At 39.0% G+C, this 27,695-nt stretch overlaps 1 protein-coding gene across 1 annotated transcript in view; it reads right to left on the bottom strand.

The window, feature by feature from the left end:
• Positions 1 to 27,454, bottom strand: part of LOC128643606 (mitochondrial sodium/calcium exchanger protein) — a gene marked incomplete at its 5' end in the record, with an annotated part of 50,475 nt that extends 23,021 nt beyond the window's left edge. The window contains 7 exon segments of the mRNA XM_053696449.1: positions 24,894 to 25,047; positions 25,157 to 25,278; positions 25,814 to 25,955; positions 26,475 to 26,605; positions 26,695 to 26,751; positions 26,972 to 27,079; positions 27,287 to 27,454. Coding sequence (XP_053552424.1) covers positions 24,894 to 25,047; positions 25,157 to 25,278; positions 25,814 to 25,955; positions 26,475 to 26,605; positions 26,695 to 26,751; positions 26,972 to 27,079; positions 27,287 to 27,454 — 882 coding nt within the window.
• Positions 27,455 to 27,695: the final 241 nt, after the last annotated feature.

Below are 27,695 nucleotides of genomic sequence, written 5' to 3'. Positions count from 1 at the left end.
AACGGCGGTAAGGATGCGCTAAGCCCCCAATCCTCCCAAGAGAGGAAAGAAACTCTAGGCCCCGAGGAAATTGGAGCAAAGAGAGTGACTCAGCGGAACTCCAATGACCCGGTCAACCAGATTGAAGGCTAAATAAGGACTGACACAATCCTCCCTGCCATACGGATCCTTTTAGAGTGCTTAGCTGAACTTGTAAAGAAAAACAAGAAAACACACAAATTAATAATGTGAGCACTCAGCGCCCCACCGGACCAGCCAGGCAGAACAGGCGCCACAGGTCTGAAAAAGCCACAGGACAGACGATCTAAATCTCAGCAGGACCTAGCCGCAACTGGGGTCATAACTGTCAAGTTGCCTAAATCCTCCCTTAGAGGGGAAGGTAAAACAGACAAACATAGGACTAACGTGTCCCTTAACAAACTTTCTAAGAAGCAACCAGAGAGAATCAATCCCAGAAGTTCCCGAAGGAAACATATAATCGAAATTAAAAGACATCCTAACCGAATAAAAGAAAATATAAGGCAACCCGTAGGTTAACGCCCAGGAAGAAAACAGGCATACCCGCAGGGCCAGCCAAACGGAACCCTGATCTTCCAACAAAAAAACTGGGAAAGATCTCAATAAGCAGACAATTTGGAAATTACGTCATCCCCTCATGTCTAATGAGGTGAGCCATTCGAAGTAGAATACTGTGGATTCCCGTATCTGTTAAGGATAGGGTCCTCTAATAACTCAAAAACGTGTCTGAGTAAAATGTGCAGACGTGCTATTCTGTAACGAAAGACACTACACTCAGGAACAGCTACACCGGCAGGGAACTGTATAGGCCCACCCAAGGCCGGTAGACCCGGGGCGATCGGGCATGATCACAAATGCAAATAAATGTCTGGACTTTGCAGACGCATAATCGCCAAAAATATGTGAAAGCGTAAATGAGCTGCTACCTCCGTGGGGGAACAAGCCGCCCTGTAAGGAGGGATAAACATAATCTGGGTTACCCGCATGTGTAGTAGTAGGAAGCGGTAGGGAACTCGCCTCTTGGAGAACAGAACCCCCAGAGGTGGTTGGCTCAGCAGACTTCCGATTCCCCGAGCCCGAGAAACAGGGCGCTCTAATACGGCATATCGAACATAACTGATTGACCTGCGTCAACGGGGCCAACTCGCATTCTTCACAAGTCGAAGAATCTCTGAATCTGAAATTTGAACAGTCTCAGCATCAGAATCCTCCATAACCAGATAGAGAATATAATAATTAAACGGCACCTGACACCCACAATGGCTGGGGCACTCACCACTTCCTAGAACCAGACTCTAATTTTTCAGTCACCATGCGGTCAGGAATTCGGAAACAGAAGACCAGAACGTAAACACGTCCAGTCACAAGGTGAACCATACAGTCAAAAAAAGCATGCCCAACCTTAAGGTCGCGTCACTTCCAAAGGCCTTTATGTTCTAAGCCAAGAGCCCAGTTAACACTAAACGTAAGCAGATTGAATCACATAACAAACATGATTAAAAAAAAATCTGTTCAATAATCCCCCTTGGGAGATATTAACCCTCGATTCCAAGATACCAAAGGAGCCTCACTGAGGCCCTATATTTACTTAATAAGTCCCGCAAGATAGTTCCTTACGAGAAACAAATAAGTTACAGTACATTCTGATGAAGTAAAATGAAACAATCTTACTGGAATCAGGATGGTTTCGCAGAGAGACTCTCCCTGCATCTCCGGACTCTAACTTTCATCCAGGCCCTCACTGAGAGACTGATAGGATTACTTAAAGCTCCCATCCCATGTCGAAGAGTACTACCCTCCATAAGAGACAAAACAAACTTCTGACACTTCTCTGTCAACCTCCTGGGACGAAAGGCAAAGAAAGACTGGGAGATGAGGGAAGTGGGAGGAGTATTTAAGCCTTTGGCTGGGGTGTCTTTGCCTCCTCCTGGTGGCCAGGTTCTTATTTCCCAAAAGTAATGAATGCAGCTGTGGACTCTTTCCATTTAGGAAGAAAAAAAAATCTACAAATAACACTTGAATATTTAGAGAGCATAAAAATGATTTACTTAGGGCCAGAGTGGAGCACTAACATCTACGTGCAAGCGATAAGGGGTTTATTGTGGGTGCTTTGCACTCTTTGGGTTTACTGCTGGTATTACTAGTTGAAAGTAAAGATTTAAGCTAGAATGATTACTGCTTCCTCAGAGCAAAACAATCAAAAATACATTACAAAGTACACTATCTGATAAAAATGATTAAAAGAAAATATTGCAAACAAAAGTTATAAGGGCTCAAAGATATGAGGTCTCAGGTGTTAGAGAAAAAAAAGGCAGGCAAAAGAGTGTTAACATTGAGATACAATTACAAATTGGTAAGGGAACCAAAAAAGAAAAGGGTTTTACTAGCACTCATTCCTAATTAGTAGTTATTTAAAAAAATTATTAATTTTTATTAAGTTCATGTTAAAACAAGGACCACCTTGGTAAAGTACCCAAACATAAAACTGAACACCTAGCCCCCCTGTTTCCTGGCCGATAGCAGCTCCCTCGGCTTCAGGTGTCAGGGACTAGGGACAGCGTTAAAACCAACAAATAGTGCACCTAAAGTGTGCTTACTAAGAGCACAAACGCGTTTCGGCTGTATTATTCAGCCTTTTTCAATGTGATATGTCAAGCCGAGGCCCCGGTGCCACCCTCTTAAGTAGTGCTTGTTGTAGGTTTTCCAACCAATCCCATTCCTTTCTCGTGAGACGCCCTATTAACAGCCAATGAGAGTCTGTGTGCGGTAGGCGTGAGAACCGGCTATGAACTGATTGGATTAACCGTATGAATTTCAACACCAATGATTCATTGATTTCAGAGAGCGAATTACTTTAACTTTATGTTATAAACCCTGTATCATCCAATATTTTCAAAGAGATAAACATATAGAGAGACACTATATTTGATCATTAATATAATTTATGTGTGACTTTTCGGCAATTTTATTACATCTCTGTGCTAAGTATAAAGATTTTACATCCGTGTTATCTATTGCACTGTGTAATGTATTCACACTCGTCATCATATGTCTCCTACATATCACAATTAAAAATATATAATATAAGCCTGATCATTCGTGAAATAGTGTCCATTTTCAAATCACACAGCCCTACAGCATGCAACACTCCCATTCAAGAGATATTACTAAAACAGTGTCATTAACCCTTTAGGGGCGCTTGTAAGGATTGACTGTGATCTGATCCACATAAAAAAAAATTATACAAAAACTTTAAGATATGTTTCATTGTCAGGTCACATAGCCTTGCGGCGTGCAACACGCCCGTCAAGAAGATATTACTACAAAAGTCATTAACCCTTTAGGGGCGCTTGTAAGGAGTGATTGTGATTTGACCTTCGTAAGAAGATATAATTCTACAGAATTGTTTATGATGTGTTTCATTGGAATCTACATTAAGAGTAATTCAGCAGCTCAAAAAATTATTTTTGCAGTGGGGTACTATGTATTATTAAATTCTTTTATAAACGACATATACACATTCTATGTATTTGCCATCTGATTTGGGACTTCTACATCAAATCTCCAAAAATGATGTGGATCATTATGTTGCATTAGTATGAAAATACATATGCACTGAGTATGAAGAGCATGATGTGTAGTATGTTATATGTGGTATATAGTCAACGATAGTTATATACATAACAGACAATAATTATAGTCTGAATACCCATTGCATATACAGTGATGTTAGAAATTATTTAAAACTGCACTACGGGCGGCACTTTGGATATAGAATATATTACATTGTATTTAAATTCAAAATTGGCAAGAATAGATGGCTACAGGGATAAGACACTTATATGCATCTGATCCCTGCAAGTCATCATGCTTACCCATTTTTGAGTGTGGTTCCCTAGTATTTACAACCATAAATGTTTGCTTATCAGGGATTATACAATGAAGAAATTTCACAGAGATTCACTATATAAGAGATTTATTCCTTGGATTAAAGGAATACCCAATAATTATTCGCTTCGTTCATTCCATGTGGCATGACTGAATTTAATTTGAATATCCAGCCTGTTTCTTTTTGTAACAGAATATTCTCGGTGTTCCCACCTCTGATCCCTGGTTTAACTCTTTCAATGCCCCAACATTTGAAAGATGTAGTTTTGCCTGCGTGGTGTGATAAAAAGTGTCTAGCCACACTGGTTATTTTTTTACCTTCTTTCTGATCTTACTGGGCATTACGTATGTTACATAGATGTTCTGTTATTCTAGTACTTAATTTACGAGTTGTCATGCCTGTGTATATCAAATTACACGAGCATGATAAACAGTAGATGACATTATCACTCTGGCAGTTAATGTGTGTTTTAATTTTCCATTTTTTTAAAAATCTGTCAGTGACAAATTCCTTTTTACTCATAAATTGACAGGTTTTACAATGACCACAGGGTGTGGAGCCTTGATAGATTGTTTTTTTATTCCTATTCCTGTCAAAGTGACTTTGTGATAAATTATCATTGAGGTTCCTGGCACGCCTAAAAGTAAAAGATGGTTTCTCAGGTAATAATACTTTCAATCTATCATCGCTTCTAAGGATGTGCCAGTGTTTTCTCACTATTGTATTTACATGTTCACTTTGATTGCTGTAAGTTGAAATAAATCTCATAGTGTTCTGCTCTGATACACATTTTTTGTTTTTCGGTATGAGAAGATCTGACCTATTTTTTGTGAGGGCTTTTTGATAAGCCTTAGCTAACAGTTTTTTGGAGTAGCCCCGTTGAAGGAGTCTGTCACGTAGTTCTAATGCTGACTTTTTAAAGGAATTTATGTCAGTGCAATTTCTCCTTATTCTAAGGTATTCGCCATATGGGAGGCTATTGATTGTAGACGGGTGGTGTTTGCTTTGAGCATGTAAAATATTGTTGGTCGCAGTTGCTTTTCTATAAGTGTCTGTCACCAGTTTGTCATTGCTCTTAGAAATTTTTAGGTCCAAGAATTCAACTTTGTTATAGCTTGCGCTATGTGTCAAATATAATCCAAATGGATTAGTGTTCAGTATTTTAATGCATTCTTCCCAAATTTCTAATGGGCCTTCCCATATAAGCAGAATATCATCTATATACCTGGACCAGTGGGAGATGAATTTGGTATACTGGTTCATATGGTCATTGAACACTATCATCTCTTCCCACCAGACCAGGTATATATTGGCATATGTTGGCGCGCAAGATGTGCCCATAGCGGTGCCACAAACTTGTAAAAAGAACTTATCATCAAACATAAAGTAGTTATGTGTGAGCACAAATTTTAGCAGTTTGATGATAAATTCTTTGGTGGCTAGATCCATGTCATTGTCTTTCTCTAAGAAATGGGCTACAGCATTGATGCCCCAGTCAGTTTTAATGCTCGTATACAGAGACTCTACATCACATGTTATCAAGATAGATTGTTCTGTTATGGTGATATTTTGCATCTTGTTTAAAATGTGCATTGTGTCTCTGGTATGTGACGGTAGGGCATCTACAATTTTTCTTAATCTTGCGTCAACATATCTGCTGGCTCTTTCTGTAAGTGAGCCTAGTCCTGACACTATGGGTCTCCCAGGAGGACAGGAAAGGTTTTTATGGATTTTAGGCAGCAAATACATAGTGGCTACTTTAGGATTAGTAACTGTTAGATATTTATACTCTTTTTGGTCAATGATCTTATCTTTGAAAGCTGTGTTAATAAGTTTGTTATATAGTTCAAGAAAATTCTCTGTTGGATTCCCTAAGAGTTTCTTATAATTGGCGTCATTGGACAGTTGTTTCATGGCTTCTGAAATGTACATTTTATTTGGCCATATCACTATGTTGCCCCCCTTATCGCTATTTTTGATTTGGACATCTGTCCATTGTGTAATTTCCCTCATAGCTTCAGTTTCTGCTTTAGTCATATTTCTAGGACATCTCACATCTTCATTCAAAGATATAATGTCTTGGCAGACTAAGTTTAAAAATGTGACTGCTTGGGGTGATATAGTGCAGGGGGGAACAAACTGTGACTTAGTTTTTAAAATGTCACGCCATTCTTCATTACTCGATAACATTTCACTAGTTATCGTATCATTATCTTCAAGTAATGCTATCAAATCATTAAGGGCTGCTCTGTCTGCAGTATCAATATTGGACAGACTGTCATTTTCATTACTATTAGAGAAATATTTCTTGAGTAACACCTTTCTAACAAAAAGATGTGTATCTTTGATTGCCTCGAATTTGTCAATATGGTTGGAGGGTACAAAAGATAGGCGTTTCTTAAGCGCTGATATATGTGCAGGGTTTAGTGTTTTATCAGAAAGATTTATGATATTTAGATTGTCATCTCTATCTAGATCATCTACTTCTGTTTGCGTGGTTGGTTTTTGTAATGTTGTTGTCTCTGATTGAACCGAACTTGTCTTCTTGTTTGGGGATGTCTTACCTCGCCCTCTCCGGATTTTATGTCTAAAGGGATTTGTTTGATATTTATGTGTGGTTTAGATTTTGTTGTTGTTGTTGTTTGTTTTGTTGAGCTATTACTGAGTATTGATCTGGTAGTAGTTTCATTATCTGATGTTTCTGCATCTCCAGATTCATACTCTATATCTGTACATTCTGAGTCAGAGATTAAATTGGTACTCTTTTTCCAGGAATATACTTTCCCTTGGGAGTAATCATTTAGATCCCTGTCAATCTTTTTTCTTTCTTCTCAGATACAAACTTAGCAAATCTTTCCACATCAGTTTTAATCTTGTTGTATGATCTCTGAAAATCATCCCTTGTTTCATCAACCATCTATTCTTGCCAATTTTGAATTTAAATACAATGTAATATATTCTATATCCAAAGTGCCGCCCGTAGTGCAGTTTTAAATAATTTCTAACATCACTGTATATGCAATGGGTATTCAGACTATAATTATTGTCTGTTATGTATATAACTATCGTTGACTATATACCACATATAACATACTACACATCATGCTCTTCATACTCAGTGCATATGTATTTTCATACTAATGCAACATAATGATCCACATCATTTTTGGAGATTTGATGTAGAAGTCCCAAATCAGATGGCAAATACATAGAATGTGTATATGTCGTTTATAAAAGAATTTAATAATACATAGTACCCCACTGCAAAAATAATTTTTTGAGCTGCTGAATTACTCTTAATGTAGATTCCAATGAAACACATCATAAACAATTCTGTAGAATTATATCTTCTTACGAAGGTCAAATCACAATCACTCCTTACAAGCGCCCCTAAAGGGTTAATGACTTTTGTAGTAATATCTTCTTGACGGGTGTGTTGCACGCCGCAAGGCTATGTGACCTGAAAATGAAACATATCTTAAAGTTTTTGTATAAATTTTTTTTTATGTGGATCAGATCACAGTCAATCCTTACAAGCGCCCCTAAAGGGTTAATGACACTGTTTTAGTAATATCTCTTGAATGGGAGTGTTGCATGCTGTAGGGCTGTGTGATTTGAAAATAAACACTATTTCACGAATGATCAGGCTTATATTATATATTTTTAATTGTGATATGTAGGAGACATATGATGACGAGTGTGAATACATTACACAGTGCAATAGATAACACGGATGTAAAATCTTTATACTTAGCACGGAGATATAATAAAATCGCCGAAAAGTCACACATAAATTATATTAATGATCAAATATAGTGTCTCTCTATATGTTTATCTCTTTGAAAATATGGTTTATAACATAAAGTTAAAGTAATTCGCTCTCTGAAATCAATGAATCATTGGTGTTGAAATTCATACGGTTAATCCAATCAGTTCATAGCCGGTTCTCACGCCTACCGCACACAGACTCTCATTGGCTGTTAATAGGGCGTCTCACGAGAAAGGAATGGGATTGGTTGGAAAACCTACAACAAGCACTACTTAAGAGGGTGGCACCGGGGCCTCGGCTTGACATATCACATTGAAAAAGGCTGAATAATACAGCCGAAACGCGTTTGTGCTCTTAGTAAGCACACTTTAGGTGCACTATTTGTTGGTTTTAACGCTGTCCCTAGTCCCTGACACCTGAAGCCGAGGGAGCTGCTATCGGCCAGGAAACAGGGGGGCTAGGTGTTCAGTTTTATGTTTGGGTACTTTACCAAGGTGGTCCTTGTTTTAACATGAACTTAATAAAAATTAATAATTTTTTTAAATAACTACTAATTAGGAATGAGTGCTAGTAAAACCCTTTTCTTTTTTGGTTCCCTTACCAATTTGTAATTGTATGTTTAATATTAGGGTTAGCACCGGAAGTAATATTCTATTATTCCTAACTTACTATATCTAGTGCCAGTTTCTCTATCTCTTTGTTATCAACATTGAGATACATACATAAACATCCCTAAAGATAGATATGTGTTTGTATGTATATGTATATATATATATATATATATATATATGTGGGTGTGTGTACACATATGTATTTATATGTGTATTTACAAACATATATACACATATAAACACAAGTACATATGCACACACATTATATATATATACATATATATATATATATATATATATATATATATACATATATATATATATATATATATATATATATATATATATATATATATATATATATATATATATATATATATATACACATACATACATACATACATACATACATACACATACATAGTGCATTGGAGCCCTTTGCAGTTAAGGAGATGAAAACATGTTAAAGCATATTTATGCAATATTCATATTTGATAAAATGTTATACTGTGTATTTACTGTAAATGTCACATTCCAATGTTCTGCACATAGCAGAATATGTTATATGTATTTGTAAATAGCTATTTCTATATATATCTGTATATATCTAGACCTATATATAATCATGTATATATAGGTATAGATATATATTGAACCAAAATACCATCAGATATATGTAGAAATAAATGTATTTATGAATAAATAGAACATATTCTTCTATATAAGAAACATTGGAATTTAAAAACCTAAATTATGCTTACCTGATCATTTTCTTTTCTTCTGACGGGGAGAGTCCACAGCTGCTTTCTTTACTTTTGGGAATTCAGAACCTGGCCACCAGGAGGAGACAAAGCCACCCCAGCCAAAGGCTTAAATACCTCCCCCACTTCGCATAGTCATTCTGCCAAGGGAAGAAGGAACAGTAGGAGAAATATCAGGTGAAAAAAAGGTGCCAGAAGAATAAAATAAAACACGGCCGCCCCCCATAAAAACGTGGGCGGGGAGCTGTGGACTCTCCACTTCAGAAGAAAAGAAAGCTAACAAGCCATCAAGCCCTTCTCAAGTCTCCGGTAAGAGAAGACAACACCTGAAGGAACAAGCGGATGACCCAAAACCTAAGGACTGAATCACTCAGGATCCTACTAGGAGGTCCGGTCAGATATCATAGACCATGTCCAACCCCCCCCCCCCCAAAATAACCTGGAAACCGGAGTCGGCTACAGACTAGGAACCCCTGAGGAACCATAGGAATACCTCATACATTGAACTCTATGAGATGCAAGCACAGCACATCCAAAGGTCCTAGGACACTGGACGTTCACTAAGCATCCCAGAGACAGAGAATATAACTCTTCAAAACTCGAGGGACAATACCCTCAAGACCAACAGCTAAGAAGCTGCCAAGAAAAGGCACACCTCTGCAACAGAGTCTGCAAAATTCTGAACGATCCATCTGGGTCCACCTCTCGGTAATCCCCTTGGACCAAGGGACACAAAGATGACGAATATCGATATCCCAAGAAACGACATATCAACCGATATGTGGTAAGAAAAGGTAGCTCGAGGACAACAAAGGAGACCAATGCATTCTCCAGAGCCCCCAAAAACATGGGACAGCCAACATTCATTCATTAGACTCTAAACACCGACTGTAATGGATCCCATGGAATATTAAATGACAGTGTTAATGTTATATTCCAAAGCTGTATGAATCACCAAGCTTGATAATAATTTATGCACTCTGGTGGAGCACTAAATGGTATATAAGTATATTCAATTTTTATAACGTATTAATTATTAATCAACCGGCATCCACTTGTGTAATATAGTGTAACAGGTGTGTATTTATCCTTTCCAATGGCGTGTATATATTCTGAATATATGTCCTTATATTCACTTCCAAACAGATATAGAATACCACAATACACAGTACCCACACCGGTATCAAACAAATGACTTTGTAATCACAGTAAATACTTTTTATAGATTCCGGTCCTACTCACCGCAGGAAGGGCAAATTTCAGTGTTAGTGGTAGAAGCTCTGATCCGTGTTGATTCTTCTTGGTTGTCCTTACACGCTGTACACACCTGCAGGGTAGCTCAGTGATTGACTGCTATACAGGCTATGGTAGCTTTGAAAAACACACTGATCATAGGATGCATACACCCCTCCTCAGCGTTTTCCTTGCGCTGACATGATGCATAAGAAATCCCAAAAGAAGTTAGTGGAGGTGAATGCAGGCAGCACAACTTAGTTAAAAATTAGTAAACTTTATTAAATCATTTTAAAACTGATATAAGCACAGATACAATTGTTACCCAAACACACAGGGGGAAAGACTGCCTTCCGACGCGTTTCCTGCTCAAACTGAGCACTTCATCAGGGATGGCAGGTGTCTCCCTTCTAGACTATTTATTGGAGTCGAAAATTTTAACCCTTAGTGTACTACACTTTTAAAAGAAACATGTTCAGTTTAGCTTATTGACAAATGTTATTACTGAACTAGGGTTATAAGTCCTAAACTCCAATAAATCTCACCTTTTCATAATATGAATAATACATAGGTTTATACAATATTTACATTAAACAATTTTTACATATTAATATGTTTGCAGTTTAAAGGATTAGATAAGATTATAATACTAGTGGAAAGTTCTAGATTTTGCATTAGGCTTTTTTAGTTAGTCAAGATGCTTTTATATCTTTTTGTATCTTATTATGTCTTTTTGAGTCTACATAAATAGAATGTGGAGTCTATAAGGTGCATTAACAAAGTATACATGTGCACTTGATTTGTTCATATGTTACAGATTACAAACTGTATGTACTGACTCTACAGGTAATTTATGTGTTTGTTTCCCTATGAACTAACTTTATAGTCACTAGCAGTGTATTATACAACTTTTTCAATTTTTTCAATTTTTACACTTGATATAATTTTTTGCTTATAGTGATATATATGTAGCCCTTACCTGTTGCACTGGGAGCTTATTTTACATACTATAGTGATAACTTTAATCTATTTATTTGGCAAACGGGTTTGTACCCGGTAATTGTCTTACTGGGAGCTAGCTCTATGTTCCGAAATTTATACAATTTTTTGCTTTTAGTGATATATGTGTAACCCTTACCTGTTACACTGGGAGCTTTTTTCACATGCTATAGTGGTAACTTTAATCTCTTTAATTGGCAAGCGGGTTAGTACCCGGTAATTGTCTTACTGGGAGCTAGCTCTAAGTTCCGAAACAGTGAACTCTATTTTTTTTGGTTAATTTATATAAACTACAATGAGATTATGAACATATATATTCCGTAAATGTATTCGGCACAAAATGACTACTGATTCTCATTGTGATCTATTAGTTGCCAGTATATAGCTGTAAATCCCATATTTTGTTCATCCCATTGGGAAACATGGGAGCAGACGAGAAGCAGCATGAGGAAGAAGAAAGAGGACGAAAACGCCCGAACTTCCAGAACCGATGACCCACCAACCATCCCCAGAAAAGGGAAAAAGGAAGTCTAGGAAGAGGTAACAAGGTAAAAAATCTCAACAAGAGTAGGTCAAAAAAGGATACCATATGAGGGATAAAAACCCGCCCCAACCTGGTACCCCAGAAGTTTAAGGAGTCGTCTAAACCTCCGGTCCAAATGGAAATGGAGAAAACTAGCTCCGAGGTCAAAGAGCCTTCGGAACGCTTCTTAGCAGGATCCGTTTCCGGAACCCTATCAACAAACAGGAACAGGACCAAGAGGACTGAGTACAAACCCCGTGATGCCCCTTCCAAAAAAAAATAACAAGAACCAGCCTGACTAAACAAAAAGGCCTCCTCTCTCTTAGCCCCGTCAAGGACAGAGTCTTCATGGAGTTCCTCACCGTGGCAATCCCTATTCAAAAGGGAAAGAATTATCGTACTGAAGGAGGAACCAAAAAACATAATGAACTTCTCATCTGAGAGAAAACTCACCACCCAACCAGGTCAGCCAGATATACCAGCACCATGTGGATAGTATAGACCTCTAAGGAACAGAAACCAGCGCCTAACCAGGACCAGCCTGCTACAGAGGTAACTCCGGAACGGAACCAGGTCACAGAAAAATCGAAGCCCCATAAGGGATCGACAAAGAATCTTAGAACTATGTCTTAACATGCAACTTCTGCAGAAGTGTCCAAGCGACCACAAAATCGCTAGTATCGAATTTCAGAGAAGAAATGTTTCCCAAAGGGAAAATATAACAAACATGAGCTTCCAAAAAAAAAAATACATCCTAACTGGATCAATGAAAAAGACGGCAGCACTCACAGGTGAACGCCCAAGAAAAATGGGTACACTGACAGGGCCAGCCAATCAGAAAACCCATTCTCCCGAAGCTCAGAACTGGAATAAGATACCTCAAAGAAAAAACATAATTTATGTAAGAACTTACCTGATAAATTCATTTCTTTCATATTAGCAAGAGTCCATGAGCTAGTGACGTATGGGATATACATTCCTACCAGGAGGGGCAAAGTTTCCCAAACCTCAAAATGCCTATAAATACACCCCTCACCACACCCACAATTCAGTTTAACGAATAGCCAAGAAGTGGGGTGATAAAAAAGTGCGAAAGCATATAAAATAAGGAAATGGAATAATTGTGCTTTATACAAAAATCATAACCACCCCAAAAAAGGGCGGGCCTCATGGACTCTTGCTAATATGAAAGAAATGAATTTATCAGGTAAGTTCTTACATAAATTATGTTTTCTTTCATGTAATTAGCAAGAGTCCATGAGCTAGTGACGTATGGGATAATGATTACCCAAGATGTGGATCTTTCCACGCAAGAGTCACTAGAGAGGGAGGGATAAAATAAAGACAGCCAATTCCTGCTGAAAAAAATCCACACCCAAAATAAAGTTTAATGAAAAACATAAGCAGAAGATTCAAACTGAAACCGCTGCCTGAAGTACTTTTCTACCAAAAACTGCTTCAGAAGAAGAAAATACATCAAAATGGTAGAATTTAGTAAAAGTATGCAAAGAGGACCAAGTTGCTGCTTTGCAAATCTGATCAATCGAAGCTTCATTCCTAAACGCCCAGGAAGTAGAAACTGACCTAGTAGAATGAGCTGTAATCCTTTGAGGCGGAGATTTACCCGACTCAACATAGGCAAGATGAATTAAAGATTTCAACCAAGATGCCAAAGAAATGGCAGAAGCTTTCTGGCCTTTTCTAGAACCAGAAAAGATAACAAATAAACTAGAAGTCTTTCGGAAAGACTTAGTAGCTTCAACATAATATTTCAAAGCTCTAACAACATCCAAAGAATGCAATGATTTCTCCTTAGAATTCTTAGGATTAGGACATAATGAAGGAACCACAATTTCCCTACTAATGTTGTTAGAATTCACAACTTTAGGTAAAAATTCAAAAGAAGTTCGCAACACTGCCTTATCCTGATGAAAAATCAGAAAAGGAGACTCACAAGAAAGAGCAGATAATTCAGAAACTCTTCTGGCAGAAGAGATTGCCAAAAGGAACAAAACTTTCCAAGAAAGCAATTTAATGTCCAATGAATGCATAGGTTCAAACGGAGGAGCTTGAAGAGCCCCCAGAACCAAATTCAAACTCCAAGGAGGAGAAATTGACTTAATGACAGGTTTTATACGAACCAAAGCTTGTACAAAACAATGAATATCAGGAAGATTAGCAATCTTTCTGTGAAAAAGAACAGAAAGAGCAGAGATTTGTCCTTTCAAAGAACTTGCGGATAAACCTTTATCTAAACCATCCTGAAGAAACTGTAAAATTCTCGGAATTCTAAAAGAATGCCAAGAAAAATGATGAGAAAGACACCAAGAAATATAAGTCTTCCAGACTCTATAATATATCTCTCTGGATACAGATTTACGAGCCTGTAACATAGTATTAATCACAGAGTCAGAGAAACCTCTTTGACCAAGAATCAAGCGTTCAATCTCCATACCTTTAAATTTAAGGATTTGAGATCCTGATGGAAAAAAGGACCTTGCGACAGAAGGTCTGGTCATAGCGGAAGAGTCCACGGATGGCAAGAGGCCATCCGGACAAGATCCGCATACCAAAACCTGTGAGGCCATGCCGGAGCTACCAGCAGAACAAACGAGCATTCCTTCAGAATCTTGGAGATTACTCTTGGAAGAAGAACTAGAGGCGGAAAGATATAAGCAGGATGATACTTCCAAGGAAGTGATAATGCATCCACTGCTTCCGCCTGAGGATCCCGGGATCTGGACAGATACCTGGGAAGTTTCTTGTTTAGATGAGACGCCATCAGATCTATTTCTGGAAGCTCCCACATTTGAACAATCTGAAGAAATACCTCTGGGTGAAGAGACCATTCGCCCGGATGCAACGTTTGGCGACTGAGATAATCCGCTTCCCAATTGTCTATACCTGGGATATGAACCGCAGAGATTAGACAGGAGCTGGATTCCGCCCAAACCAGAATTCGAGATACTTCTTTCATAGCCAGAGGACTGTGAGTCCCTCCTTGATGATTGATGTATGCCACAGTAGTGACATTGTCTGTCTGAAAACAAATGAACGATTCTCTCTTCAGAAGAGGCCAAGACTGAAGAGCTCTGAAAATTGCACGGAGTTCCAAAATATTGATCGGTAATCTCACCTCCTGAGATTCCCAAACTCCTTGTGCCGTCAGAGATCCCCACACAGCTCCCCAACCTGTGAGACTTGCATCTGTTGAAATTACAGTCCAGGTCGGAAGCACAAAAGAAGCCCCCTGAATTAAACAATGGTGATCTGTCCACCACGTTAGAGAGTGTCGTACAATCGGTTTTAAAGATATTAATTGAGATATCTTTGTGTAATCCTTGCACCATTGATTCAGCATACAGAGCTGAAGAGGTCGCATGTGAAAACGAGCAAAGGGGATCGCGTCCGATGCAGCAGTCATAAGACCTAGAATTTCCATGCATAAGGCTACCGAAGGGAATGATTGTGACTGAAGGTTTCGACAAGCTGAAATCAATTTTAGACGTCTCTTGTCTGTTAAAGACAGGGTCATGGACACTGAATCTATCTGGAAACCCAGAAAGGTTACCCTTGTCTGAGGAATCAATGAACTTTTTGGTGAATTGATCCTCCAACCATGATCTTGAAGAAACACAAGTCGATTCGTATGAGATTCTGCTAAATGTAAAGACTGAGCAAGTACCAAGATATCGTCCAAATAAGGAAATACCACAATACCCTGTTCTCTGATTACAGACAGAAGGGCACCAAGAACCTTTGTAAAAATTCTTGGAGCTGTAGCTAGGCCAAACGGCAGAGCCACAAACTGGTAATGCTTGTCCAGAAAAGAGAATCTCAGGAACTGATAATGATCTGGATGAATCGGAATATGCAGATATGCATCCTGTAAATCTATTGTGGACATAAAATGCCCTTGCTGAACAAAAGGCAAGATAGTCCTTACAGTTACCATTTTGAACGTTGGTATCCTTACATAACGATTCAATATTTTTAGATCCAGAACTGGTCTGAAGGAATTCTCCTTCTTTGGTACAATGAAGAGATTTGAATAAAACCCCATCCCCTGTTCCAGAACTGGAACTGGCATAATTACTCCAGCCAACTCTAGATCTGAAACACAATTCAGAAATGCTTGAGCTTTCACTGGATTTACTGGGACACGGGAAAGAAAAAATCTCTTTGCAGGAGGTCTCATCTTGAAACCAATTCTGTACCCTTCTGAAACAATGTTCTGAATCCAAAGATTGTGAACAGAATTGATCCAAATTTCTTTGAAAAAACGTAACCTGCCCCCTACCAGCTGAGCTGGAATGAGGGCCGCACCTTCATGTGGACTTAGAAGCAGGCTTTGCCTTTCTAGAAGGCTTGGATTTATTCCAGACTGGAGATGGTTTCCAAACTGAAACTGCTCCTGAGGATGAAGGATCAGGCTTTTGTTCTTTGTTGAAACGAAAGGAACGAAAACGATTATTAGCCCTGTTTTTACCCTTAGATTTTTTATCCTGTGGTAAAAAAGTTCCTTTCCCACCAGTAACAGTTGAGATAATGGAATCCAACTGAGAACCAAATAATTTGTTACCCTGGAAAGAATTGGAAAGTAGAGTTGATTTAGAAGCCATATCAGCATTCCAAGTTTTAAGCCATAAAGCTCTTCTAGCTAAAATAGCTAGAGACATAAACCTGACATCAACTCTGATAATATCAAAAATGGCATCACAGATAAAATTATTAGCATGCTGAAGAAGAATAATAATATTATGAGAATCATGATCTGTTACTTGTTGTGCTAAAGTCTCCAACCAAAAAGTTGAAGCTGCAGCAACATCAGCCAAAGATATAGCAGGTCTAAGAAGATTACCTGAACACAGATAAGCTTTTCTTAGAAAGGATTCAATTTTCCTATCTAAAGGATCTTTAAACGAAGTACCATCTGACGTAGGAATAGTAGTACGTTTAGCAAGGGTAGAAATAGCCCCATCGACTTTAGGGATTTTGTCCCAAAATTCTAATCTGTCAGACGGCACAGGATATAATTGCTTAAAACGTTTAGAAGGAGTAAATGAATTACCCAATTTATCCCATTCTCTGGAAATTACTTCAGAAATAGCATTAGGAACAGGAAAAACTTCTGGAATAACCATAGGAGATTTAAATACCTTATCTAAACGTTTAGAATTAGTATCAAGAGGACCAGAATCCTCTATTTCTAAAGCAATTAGTACTTCTTTAAGTAAAGAACGAATAAATTCCATTTTAAATAAATATGAAGATTTATCAGCATCAATCTCTGAGACAGAATCCTCTGAACCAGAAGAGTCATCAGAATCAGAATGATGATGTTCATTTAAAAATTCATCTGTAGAGAGAGAAGTTTTAAAAGATTTTTTATGTTTACTAGAAGGAGAAATAACAGACATAGCCTTCTTGATGGATTCAGAAACAAAATCTCTTATGTTATCAGGAACACTCTGCACCTTAGATGTTGAGGGAACTGCAACAGGCAATGGTACATTATTAAAGGAAATATTATCTGCTTTAACAAGTTTGTCATGACAATTAATACAAACAACAGCCGGAGGAATAGCTACCAAAAGTTTACAGCAGATACACTTAGCTTTGGTAGTTCCAGCACTAGACAGCGATTTTCCTGAAGTATCTTCTGACTCAGATGCAACGTGAGACATCTTGCAATATGTAAGAGAAAAAACAACATATAAAGCAAAATTGATCAAATTCCTTAAATGACAGTTTCAGGAATGGGAAAAAATGCCAATAAACAAGCTTCTAGTAACCAGAAGCAAAGAAAAAATGAGACTGAAATAATGTGAACTGGTAATGCTTGTCCAACGCCGACGTTTTTGGCGCAAAAGGACGTCAAAAAATGACGCAACTTCCGGCGACACGTATGACGCCGGAAACAGAAAAGATTTTTTGCGCCAAAAAAGTCAGCGCCAAGAATGACGCAATAAAATGAAGCATTTTCAGCCCCCGCGAGCCTAACAGCCCACAGGGAAAAAAAGTCAAATTTTTTAAGGTAAGAAAAAATGATTGATTCAAATGCATTATCCCAAATATGAAACTGACTGTCTGAAAATAAGGAATGTTGAACATTCTGAGTCAAGGCAAATAAATGTTTGAATACATATATTTAGAACTTTATAAATAAAGTGCCCAACCATAGCTTAGAGTGTCACAGAAAATAAGATTTACTTACCCCAGGACACTCATCTACATGTTTGTAGAAAGCCAAACCAGTACTGAAACGAAAATCAGCAGAGGTAATGGTATATAAATAAGAGTATATCGTCGATCTGAAAAGGGAGGTAAGAGATGAATCTCTATGACCGATAACAGAGAACCTATGAAATAGACCCCGTAGAAGGAGATCACTGCATTCAAATAGGCAATACTCTCCTCACATCCCTCTGACATTCACTGCACGCTGAGAGGAAAACCGGGCTCCAACTTGCTGCGGAGCGCATATCAACGTAGAATCTAGCACAAACTTACTTCACCACCTCCATAGGAGGCAAAGTTTGTAAAACTGAATTGTGGGTGTGGTGAGGGGTGTATTTATAGGCATTTTGAGGTTTGGGAAACTTTGCCCCTCCTGGTAGAAATGTATATCCCATACGTCACTAGCTCATGGACTCTTGCTAATTACATGAAAGAAAGTTAAATTGGAGACAATAAGGAGATTAACTTCATCCCCCCCATGTCTAACCCAGCTTGCAGTCCGGAACGGAAGACCGAGGACCCCTCAACCCATCCGGGCTAGGATCCTCCAGTACCGCCAAAACATGCCACAGCATTAATTATATTAATGATCAAATATAGTGTCTCTCTATATGTTTATCTCTTTGAAAATATGGTTTATAACATAAAGTTAAAGTAATTCGCTCTCTGAAATCAATGAATCATTGGTGTTGAAATTCATACGGTTAATCCAATCAGTTCATAGCCGGTTCTCACGCCTACCGCACACAGACTCTCATTGGCTGTTAATAGGGCGTCTCACGAGAAAGGAATGGGATTGGTTGGAAAACCTACAACAAGCACTACTTAAGAGGGTGGCACCGGGGCCTCGGCTTGACATATCACATTGAAAAAGGCTGAATAATACAGCCGAAACGCGTTTGTGCTCTTAGTAAGCACACTTTAGGTGCACTATTTGTTGGTTTTAACGCTGTCCCTAGTCCCTGACACCTGAAGCCGAGGGAGCTGCTATCGGCCAGGAAACAGGGGGGCTAGGTGTTCAGTTTTATGTTTGGGTACTTTACCAAGGTGGTCCTTGTTTTAACATGAACTTAATAAAAATTAATAATTTTTTTAAATAACTACTAATTAGGAATGAGTGCTAGTAAAACCCTTTTCTTTTTTGGTTCCCTTACCAATTTGTAATTGTATGTTTAATATTAGGGTTAGCACCGGAAGTAATATTCTATTATTCCTAACTTACTATATCTAGTGCCAGTTTCTCTATCTCTGTTATCAACATTGAGATACATACATAAACATCCCTAAAGATAGATATGTGTTTGTATGTATATGTATATATATATATATATATATATATATATATATATATATATATATATATATATATATATATATATATATATATGTGGGTGTGTGTACACATATGTATTTATATGTGTATTTACAAACATATATACACATATAAACACAAGTACATATGCACACACATTATATATATATATATATATATACACATATATATATATATACACACATACACACATACATACATACATACACATACATAGTGCATTGGAGCCCTTTGCAGTTAAGGAGATGAAAACATGTTATACTGTGTATTTACTGTAAATGTCACATTCCAATGTTCTGCACATAGCAGAATATGTTATATGTATTTGTAAATAGCTATTTCTATATATATCTGTATATATCTAGACCTATATATAATCATGTATATATAGGTATAGATATATATTGAACCAAAATACCATCAGATATATGTAGAAATAAATGTATTTATGAATAAATAGAACATATTCTTCTATATAAGAAACATTGGAATTTAAAAACCTAAATTATGCTTACCTGATCATTTTCTTTTCTTCTGACGGGGAGAGTCCACAGCTGCTTTCTTTACTTTTGGGAATTCAGAACCTGGCCACCAGGAGGAGACAAAGACACCCCAGCCAAAGGCTTAAATACCTCCCCCACTTCGCATAGTCATTCTGCCAAGGGAAGAAGGAACAGTAGGAGAAATATCAGGTGAAAAAAAGGTGCCAGAAGAATAAAATAAAACACGGCCGCTCCCCATAAAAAACGTGGCGGGGAGCTGTGGACTCTCCACTTCAGAAGAAAAGAAAGCTAACAAGCCATCAAGCCCTTCTCAAGTCTCCGGTAAGAGAAGACAACACCTGAAGGAACAAGCGGATGACCCAAAACCTAAGGACTGAATCACTCAGGATCCTACTAGGAGGTCCGGTCAGATATCATAGACCATGTCCAACCCCCCCCCCCCCCAAAAAAAACCTGGAAACCGGAGTCGGCTACAGACTAGGAACCCCTGAGGAACCATAGGAATACCTCATACAGAGAACTCTATGAGATGCAAGCACAGCACATCCAAAGGTCCTAGGACACTGGACGTTCACTAAGCATCCCAGAGACAGAGAATATAACTCTTCAAAACTCGAGGGACAATACCCTCAAGACCAACAGCTAAGAAGCTGCCAAGAAAAGGCACACCTCTGCAACAGAGTCTGCAAAATTCTGAACGATCCATCTGGGTCCACCTCTCGGTAATCCCCTTGGACCAAGGGACACAAAGATGACGAATATCGATATCCCAAGAAACGACATATCAACCGATATGTGGTAAGAAAAGGTAGCTTGAGGACAACAAAGGAGACCAATGCATTCTCCAGAGCCCCCAAAAACATGGGAGCAGACGAGAAGCAGCATGAGGAAGAAGAAAACGCCCGAACTTCCAGAACCGATGACCCACCAACCATCCCCAGAAAAGGGAAAAAGGAAGTCTAGGAAGAGGTAACAAGGTCAAAAATCTCAACAAGAGTAGGTCAAAAAAGGATACCATATGAGGGATAAAAACCCGCCCCAACCTGGTACCCCAGAAGTTTAAGGAGTCGTCTAAACCTCCGGTCCAAATGGAAATGGAGAAAACTAGCTCCGAGGTCAAAGAGCCTTCAGAACGCTTCTTAGCAGGATCCGTTTCCGGAACCCTATCAACAAACAGGAACAGGACCAAGAGGACTGAGTACAAACCCCGTGATGCCCCTTCCAAAAAGAAGCAACAAGAACCAGCCTGACTAAACAAAAAGGCCTCCTCTCTCTTAGCCCCGTCAAGGACAGAGTCTTCATGGAGTTCCTCACCCTGGCAATCCCTATTCAAAAGGGAAAGAATTATCGTACTGAAGGAGGAACCAAAAAACATAATGAACTTCTCATCTGAGAGAAAACTCACCACCCAACCAGGTCAGCCAGATATACCAGCACCATGTGGATAGTATAGACCTTTAAGGAACAGAAACCAGCGCCTAACCAGGACCAGCCTGCTACAGAGGTAACTCCGGAACGGAACCAGGTCACAGAAAAATCGAAGCCCCATAAGGGATCGACAAAGAATCTTAGAACTATGTCTTAACATGCAACTTCTGCAGAAGTGTCCAAGCGACCACAAAATCGCTAGTATCGAATTTCAGAGAAGAAATTTTTCCCAAAGGGAAAATATAACAAACATGAGCTTCCAAAAAAAAAAAATACATCCTAACAGGATCAACGAAAAAGACGGCAGCACTCACAGGTGAACGCCCAAGAAAAATGGGTACACTGACAGGGCCAGCCAATCAGAAAACCCATTCTCCCGAAGCTCAGAACTGGAATAAGATACCTCAAAGAAAAAGTTAAATTGGAGACAATAAGGAGATTAACTTCATCCCCCCCATGTCTAACCCAGCTTGCAGTCCGGAACGGAAGACCGAGGACCCCTCAACCCATCCGGGCTAGGATCCTCCAGTACCGCCAAAACATGCCACAGCAGGACACAAAGGCACGCCAGTCTATAATGAAGAACAAGACTTACCTCCGCCGGGGGAACTGACGACCCCGATGATTGAACCCCTGAAGCCTCAGAGGAAAACGCTTCCCCAGAAGGCTGATCCGACCCAGACGATCCCTCGCCTGACGGAACACGGACAGTATCTCATCAGCATCTCCCTTCCTGGAAGCTGTAAATGCGCCATTGCCATAGATATGGCCATGGGGAACCGTGCCGTAATCTCTGGAGGAAACAAGCCCCCTTCCGGAGAAGGGGTAACGGCATTAGGGACACCTGCTTGCAGGAACTAGGGCACTCATCTCACGGGATATAGGGACCCCAGGGGCGGATGGCTTGGGGGACTCTGAATCCCTATTTCGGGAGAAAAGCGCACTCTAAAGCGGCATGCGGAACATAACTGATGGGCATGGATTACCCGGGCCATTTCATACTCTTCGCAAGAAGTAGAATCTGAATCGGAGACATCCGTCTCCAAAAAGTCAGAATCCTCCATAACTAGGATAGAAAGTATGGATAGAAAAATAAAAAACGGCACCTTACACCTCCAATGGCTGGGGCACTCACCACCTCCTATCACCCAGACAACTACAGAAACACTCTCCCCGTCGCCACATGGAATACGGAAATGGAGACTGGGAACGTGACCACGCCTGCTCACAAGGTGCACTGTGCAGGCCCAAGAAAAGCATGCCAAGCTACAAAGCCCGCACAGCCTGACAATATATGTTTCAATATCACTGCGAGCCCAAATATCACTACACATTAGTGGACAAAATCACATAACAAACATGATTAAAGTTCCCCCTTGTTCAATAACCCCCCTCAGGAGATATTAACCCTTGATTTCATAAGATAAAGGAGTCCCACTGAGACCCTGACTTCTTCGTTTATTTACATTTCACACATCTAAGTAAAATGAAACGATCTTACCGGAATCTACGCCGTGGAACAGGAACACGGTCCTTCAAGTGTGACAGATAGTAACCTCGCTTCTGACATGGACTTGAGCGAATAAAGCAGGCAGCGAAACTCGTCAACGCTGATTGCTAAGGAGCTGTTAATATGAGTCGGGATGATTTCGCAGAAAGACTATCCCTGCATCTCCGGACTCTAACTTTCATCCATGCTCTCACTTAGAGGCTGACAGGACTACTTAAAACTCCAGTCCCATTCCGAAAAGTACTACCCTCCATAAGAGACTATCTTTAATCTTCCGACACTTCTCTGCCAACCTCCTGTGACGAAAAGCAAAGAATGACTGGGGGATGAGGTAAGTGGGGGAGATATTTAAGCCTTTGGCTGGGGTGTCTTTGCCTCCTCCTGGTGGCCAGGTTCTGAATGCCCAAAAGTAATGAATGCAGCTGTGGACTCTCCTCGTTTCAGAAGAAAATATTTTTTTTTTCATATTATCGGTTATTTGTAGAGCGCCAACAGATTCCGCAGCGCTGTAAACATAGGCGGTATACAAGATAACATTTATAGGGATCAAATGGGTAGAGGGCCCTGCCGAGAGTTGCATTGTTCAGCTCTCATGAAGGTGATCTACAAACAGATGGGCTCAAAGGCTTACATGCTAAGGGGTTCAAGTGGATAGCAATGGAGTTTTGAAGGTCAGTGTAGGTTGTAGAGTCTTTAGGGAGCTTGAAGCTTTAAAAACTAGGGGAGAGTCTTGTGGAGCAAGGCAGGGAGTTCAATAAGATGGGAGCCAGTCTGGAGAAGTCTTGTAAACGGGAATGTGACGAGCTAACAAGAGTGGAGGAGAGTAGGAGATCGTGAGCAGAGCAAAGGGGACGGGAGGGAGAGTATCTGGAGACAAGGTCTGAGATGTAGGGGGGAGCAGTGAAGTTGAGGGTTATGTAAGTCAGAGTGAGAATTTTGTGTTTAATCATGGAGGCAAGAAGAAGCCAATAAAGGGATTGGCAAAGAGGCGCAGCAGATGAAGAGCGACATGTAAGGAAGATAAGCCTGGCAAAGGCATTCTTTTTGGATTGTAAAGAAGATAGGCAGCAACTAGGGAGACCAGAGAGGATGGAGTTGCCATAGTGGAGGCGGGAAAGGATGAGAGAGTGGATTAAAATCATAGTTGTGTCTTGTATAAGGAAATTTCAAACTTTAGAGATGTTTTGAAGGTGGAAGTAGGCGTTAGAAGCAGGCTTTAGCCAAGGACTTTTCATATCGGGTTAGAGCACATGAGAATAAGCGATTGAGTTTGTGCGAGAGTAGGGTGTAAGTTTTTTTTTCCATCGACTTCTATGGGGGAATACGTGAATGGGCACGTGATATTCTAAGGTTTTTGCGCTCATCGGGTTAGAACGAGAGTGAAAACAGTTTACTTTCAACTCATTATACGAGCGCAACCCGATGAGCGCAAAAAGCTTACTTCTAGAGCAGTTTATGCTCGAGAGGGAGTGTTAAATAGCGCTCCACTCGTAATCTGGCCCTTAGTGTTTAATGTCCCTTTAAAGGAGCAGTAGTAAATAGCAGATTCAAATACAGCAGGCGGTGAGACATCTGGAGATGGTAAAGTGATGTCTGATGGAAAGCTCTTCTGCACAGAGACTTTTATACCTTCTTATCACATATACATCAATTACTACAAAGTTCTAGAATATTCTCTTACATTCTACAGTGAAAATAAGTTCATTGTGTAAAATAAAGTAGGGGTGTTTAATAAAACATACATTTTGTGACCAAAGACATGAAAGCAGTGAAGATATAGTCATAGCTTCAGACAGCCTGGTCTAAAAAACACATTCCATAGGTAGGAGGGGGGTTGTGTGCAAGTGAAACTATGATTCTATAAATTACTAGAAAGTGACTAACTAGATACATCCATAATGTGCATATATCAGCCATATTGGCTATATTCTCTATCATCACATTATAAAGGTGTGACACATCATGGTTTACTTTAAAAGAGCTGTAAAACATCTGGAGCTTTGCAGGTACCTACATATAATTCAGAGATGTAGTAAGACAATTCCAGTCTGAGAAGGGTCTGCGGATATCACTCACCCCCAATGCTATTTCCCCAGGCGAGCAGGGTCAATCCCAGCACTGTGTTACTAAGACGGAAGATAACTCCAAAAGTGCGTAACAGGCTGACAACCTCTGTGGCAGAAGCACTTATCCAAAGAGCACTCACCACGAACCCCAGGAAAGAGTAGAGCTAAGAAAAGAGGAAATAAGTGATTTCTCAAACTAGTGAAGGATATAGTACATCATAATGGTGGTGTCAGAGGGTTTTATACACACAGATCTGTATTTGTGGATCTTACACAGTGATATTTTGGGGGCTCCTCGTTCTTGGTGGTAAAGAACACAATGACTGAGAGCGGAGTCCCACACAGCAGTATAACAGCCCAGATCGGGAACACCCCCTGAATAAGGTATAGTCCATCTAAAGGTGCAGACAAATAAAAAATCATCAGAAAATGTCTTAAAACGCTCTTCGACAATAACTTAGTCTGTGAGTGAGTGTGTACTTGTAAGTTTACAGCACACTCACCTTTATATATAATGTAACTCTAAGTTACAGAGACATTTTTAACTGAGAAACACCTTGCAATAAATAATGCAGATTTATTTTGTCAAATAAGTATAAGTTTACTGGAGTGATGTTCATTGCATGGGACATAAAAATACAGTGCTTTGCCTATTTATTGATGAGATAATGCTGAATGTAAAACTAAAATACAAAAACGTAAAGGACATTCAACTAAAAATGTAATTTCCCTACAAATTCTGAAAATTTATATTTATATTTTGCTTGCACTTACTTTAAAATACCTCTGAAAACTGTGATTGTTTGACTTCCTCCTAAAGAACCTGGAGCTCAGATTGCCATAAATTTTAAGAATTAGTGCAAATATAGGGTTGCCAGATTGTTTTGGATAATGGGCAATACATGATAATGTAAATATAGAGGCACTTACAAGATCCAGAATTTAAGGAGAATAAACAGAGAAGGGGGCTAGTTATAAGGTGCAGGCAGTTCAGGGGTCTCTGCCAGTTCTTGTCTTCTTTGTCTGGGTCCACCACCGGAACAGTAAGAAGCAGTAGAATCTCCAATGGAACCTGAAGCAGTATAAGAAGACATCACTACTAATACCCATAGAAGGTCACTTTATAAATATAGACTTGATGAGTGTTTCTCAATTCCAGTCCACGGGACCTATAACAGGCCAGATTTTCAAGATATCTGAACAAGAGCACAGGTAAAATAATCAGCTAATCATTGACCATCTTTATTAACCTGCTCTCACACATCAGATGATTATTTCACTTGTGCTCTAGTTCAGATATGAAAATCTAGCCTGTTGACAAACACTGGACTAGATCATGGATTTCCTCATATATAATCAACACAAAAGTTGATGTATTAAGTTTCTAGCTGCTAAATATTCTAAATAGTACATTTCATACAACATTTTCAACCCATGGTCTAGTAATTATTATCCTTCTCACATTTTAAATCATCCTGCTGCTTTATTTGTCACTTATTTCAAGTACTTCTATTTTGTTATGTATTCTTGCACTCTCTGGCATGCTTTATATAGTTTTAACACAATGTATTTTGTCTATTTCTCTCCTCACCTTGACTACTTTGAAGACCCTCCAGTGCCAAGGCTTCTGTCTCCATTTCCTTGAATTGACTGGATTCAGACCCTGAAAGAAGATCTGACAAGTGCTTTGTTGCATGGGGAGAAGGGGCTGATATTCATCACCTAAGTAAAGGAACCAAATAGTTAAATTCCAATCTGTGTGCCAATCTCTATAAGAACGTCCACATAAAGAAGACAGTTAACCGTCATACCAAATTCAGAGCTTTGTGGGGTGGGCACACCAACATCTTCAGATTCCGTTAGAAGCTCTAAAAATGAGGAAATGAAACACACATACAAATAGTCTATAGGTGACAGAATAAAACATATAATCTTATACATTTATGTTATAATAGTATAATCAGATAGATATTCCTATAACACAGCTACCAAGCACATTAACTAGGCTAATAATCTCAGTCTGGCAGAATAACACAGTGTAAATGTAATATGCACCTGTGATTTTACGGTTGTCCTGTAAAATCTTACCTGGCTCCTCCAAGCTTGGGACAGACAAGAGTCTTTGTCGATTCCGCTGGTAAATCCATGTGGAGAGAACCACCACCAAGACATAAGCTAGATATAGTAGCAAATACACTGCGTGCAATAAAATAACAATATTTAAGAGAGCAACAGAAAAAAAAAATAGTATGAATACAACTTAAAAAGTTTAAAAACATCAAAAAAAAATAATTAGATACAAATGAGTGAAGTTAGATGAAGAAGAAATGGAGTAAAAGGGAAATAAGGGGAGAGGTGAGAGAAAATTCTGAAGAGAAATCTAAAAACATGACATTTTCTTACCTAAGACTTCTGCCAAGCATACAGAGCCTTTGTACAACACATAAAAAGTGAGAAATATGGCAGCCATATAAAACACGATGTCCCTTAGAAAGGGCCGAGATGCAGCTGTAAATGGCTTCACCAATGTTATTCCTCCTGCCACTACTGTAGTAACAAATACTCCAGCACCTGAGAGGGAAAAGAAAAAGAGTGCCTCATTCAATTTGTGTGCATGCACAAATATTATTATCATTTATTTGTATAGCGCCGCCAAATTCCGTAGCGCTGGTTTTATATATATATATATATATGAAAAATGTTTTTAATTATATATATATATATATATATATATATATATATATATATATATATATATATATATATATACACACATACATACATACATAAACACACATACACACACACGCTG

The sequence above is a fragment of the Bombina bombina genome, unplaced genomic scaffold, assembly GCF_027579735.1.
Source record: "Bombina bombina isolate aBomBom1 unplaced genomic scaffold, aBomBom1.pri scaffold_426, whole genome shotgun sequence".
NCBI lineage: Eukaryota > Metazoa > Chordata > Amphibia > Anura > Bombinatoridae > Bombina > Bombina bombina.
The sequence above is the reverse complement of the archived record's forward strand: the minus strand, read 5'-3'. Positions and strand labels throughout refer to the sequence as shown.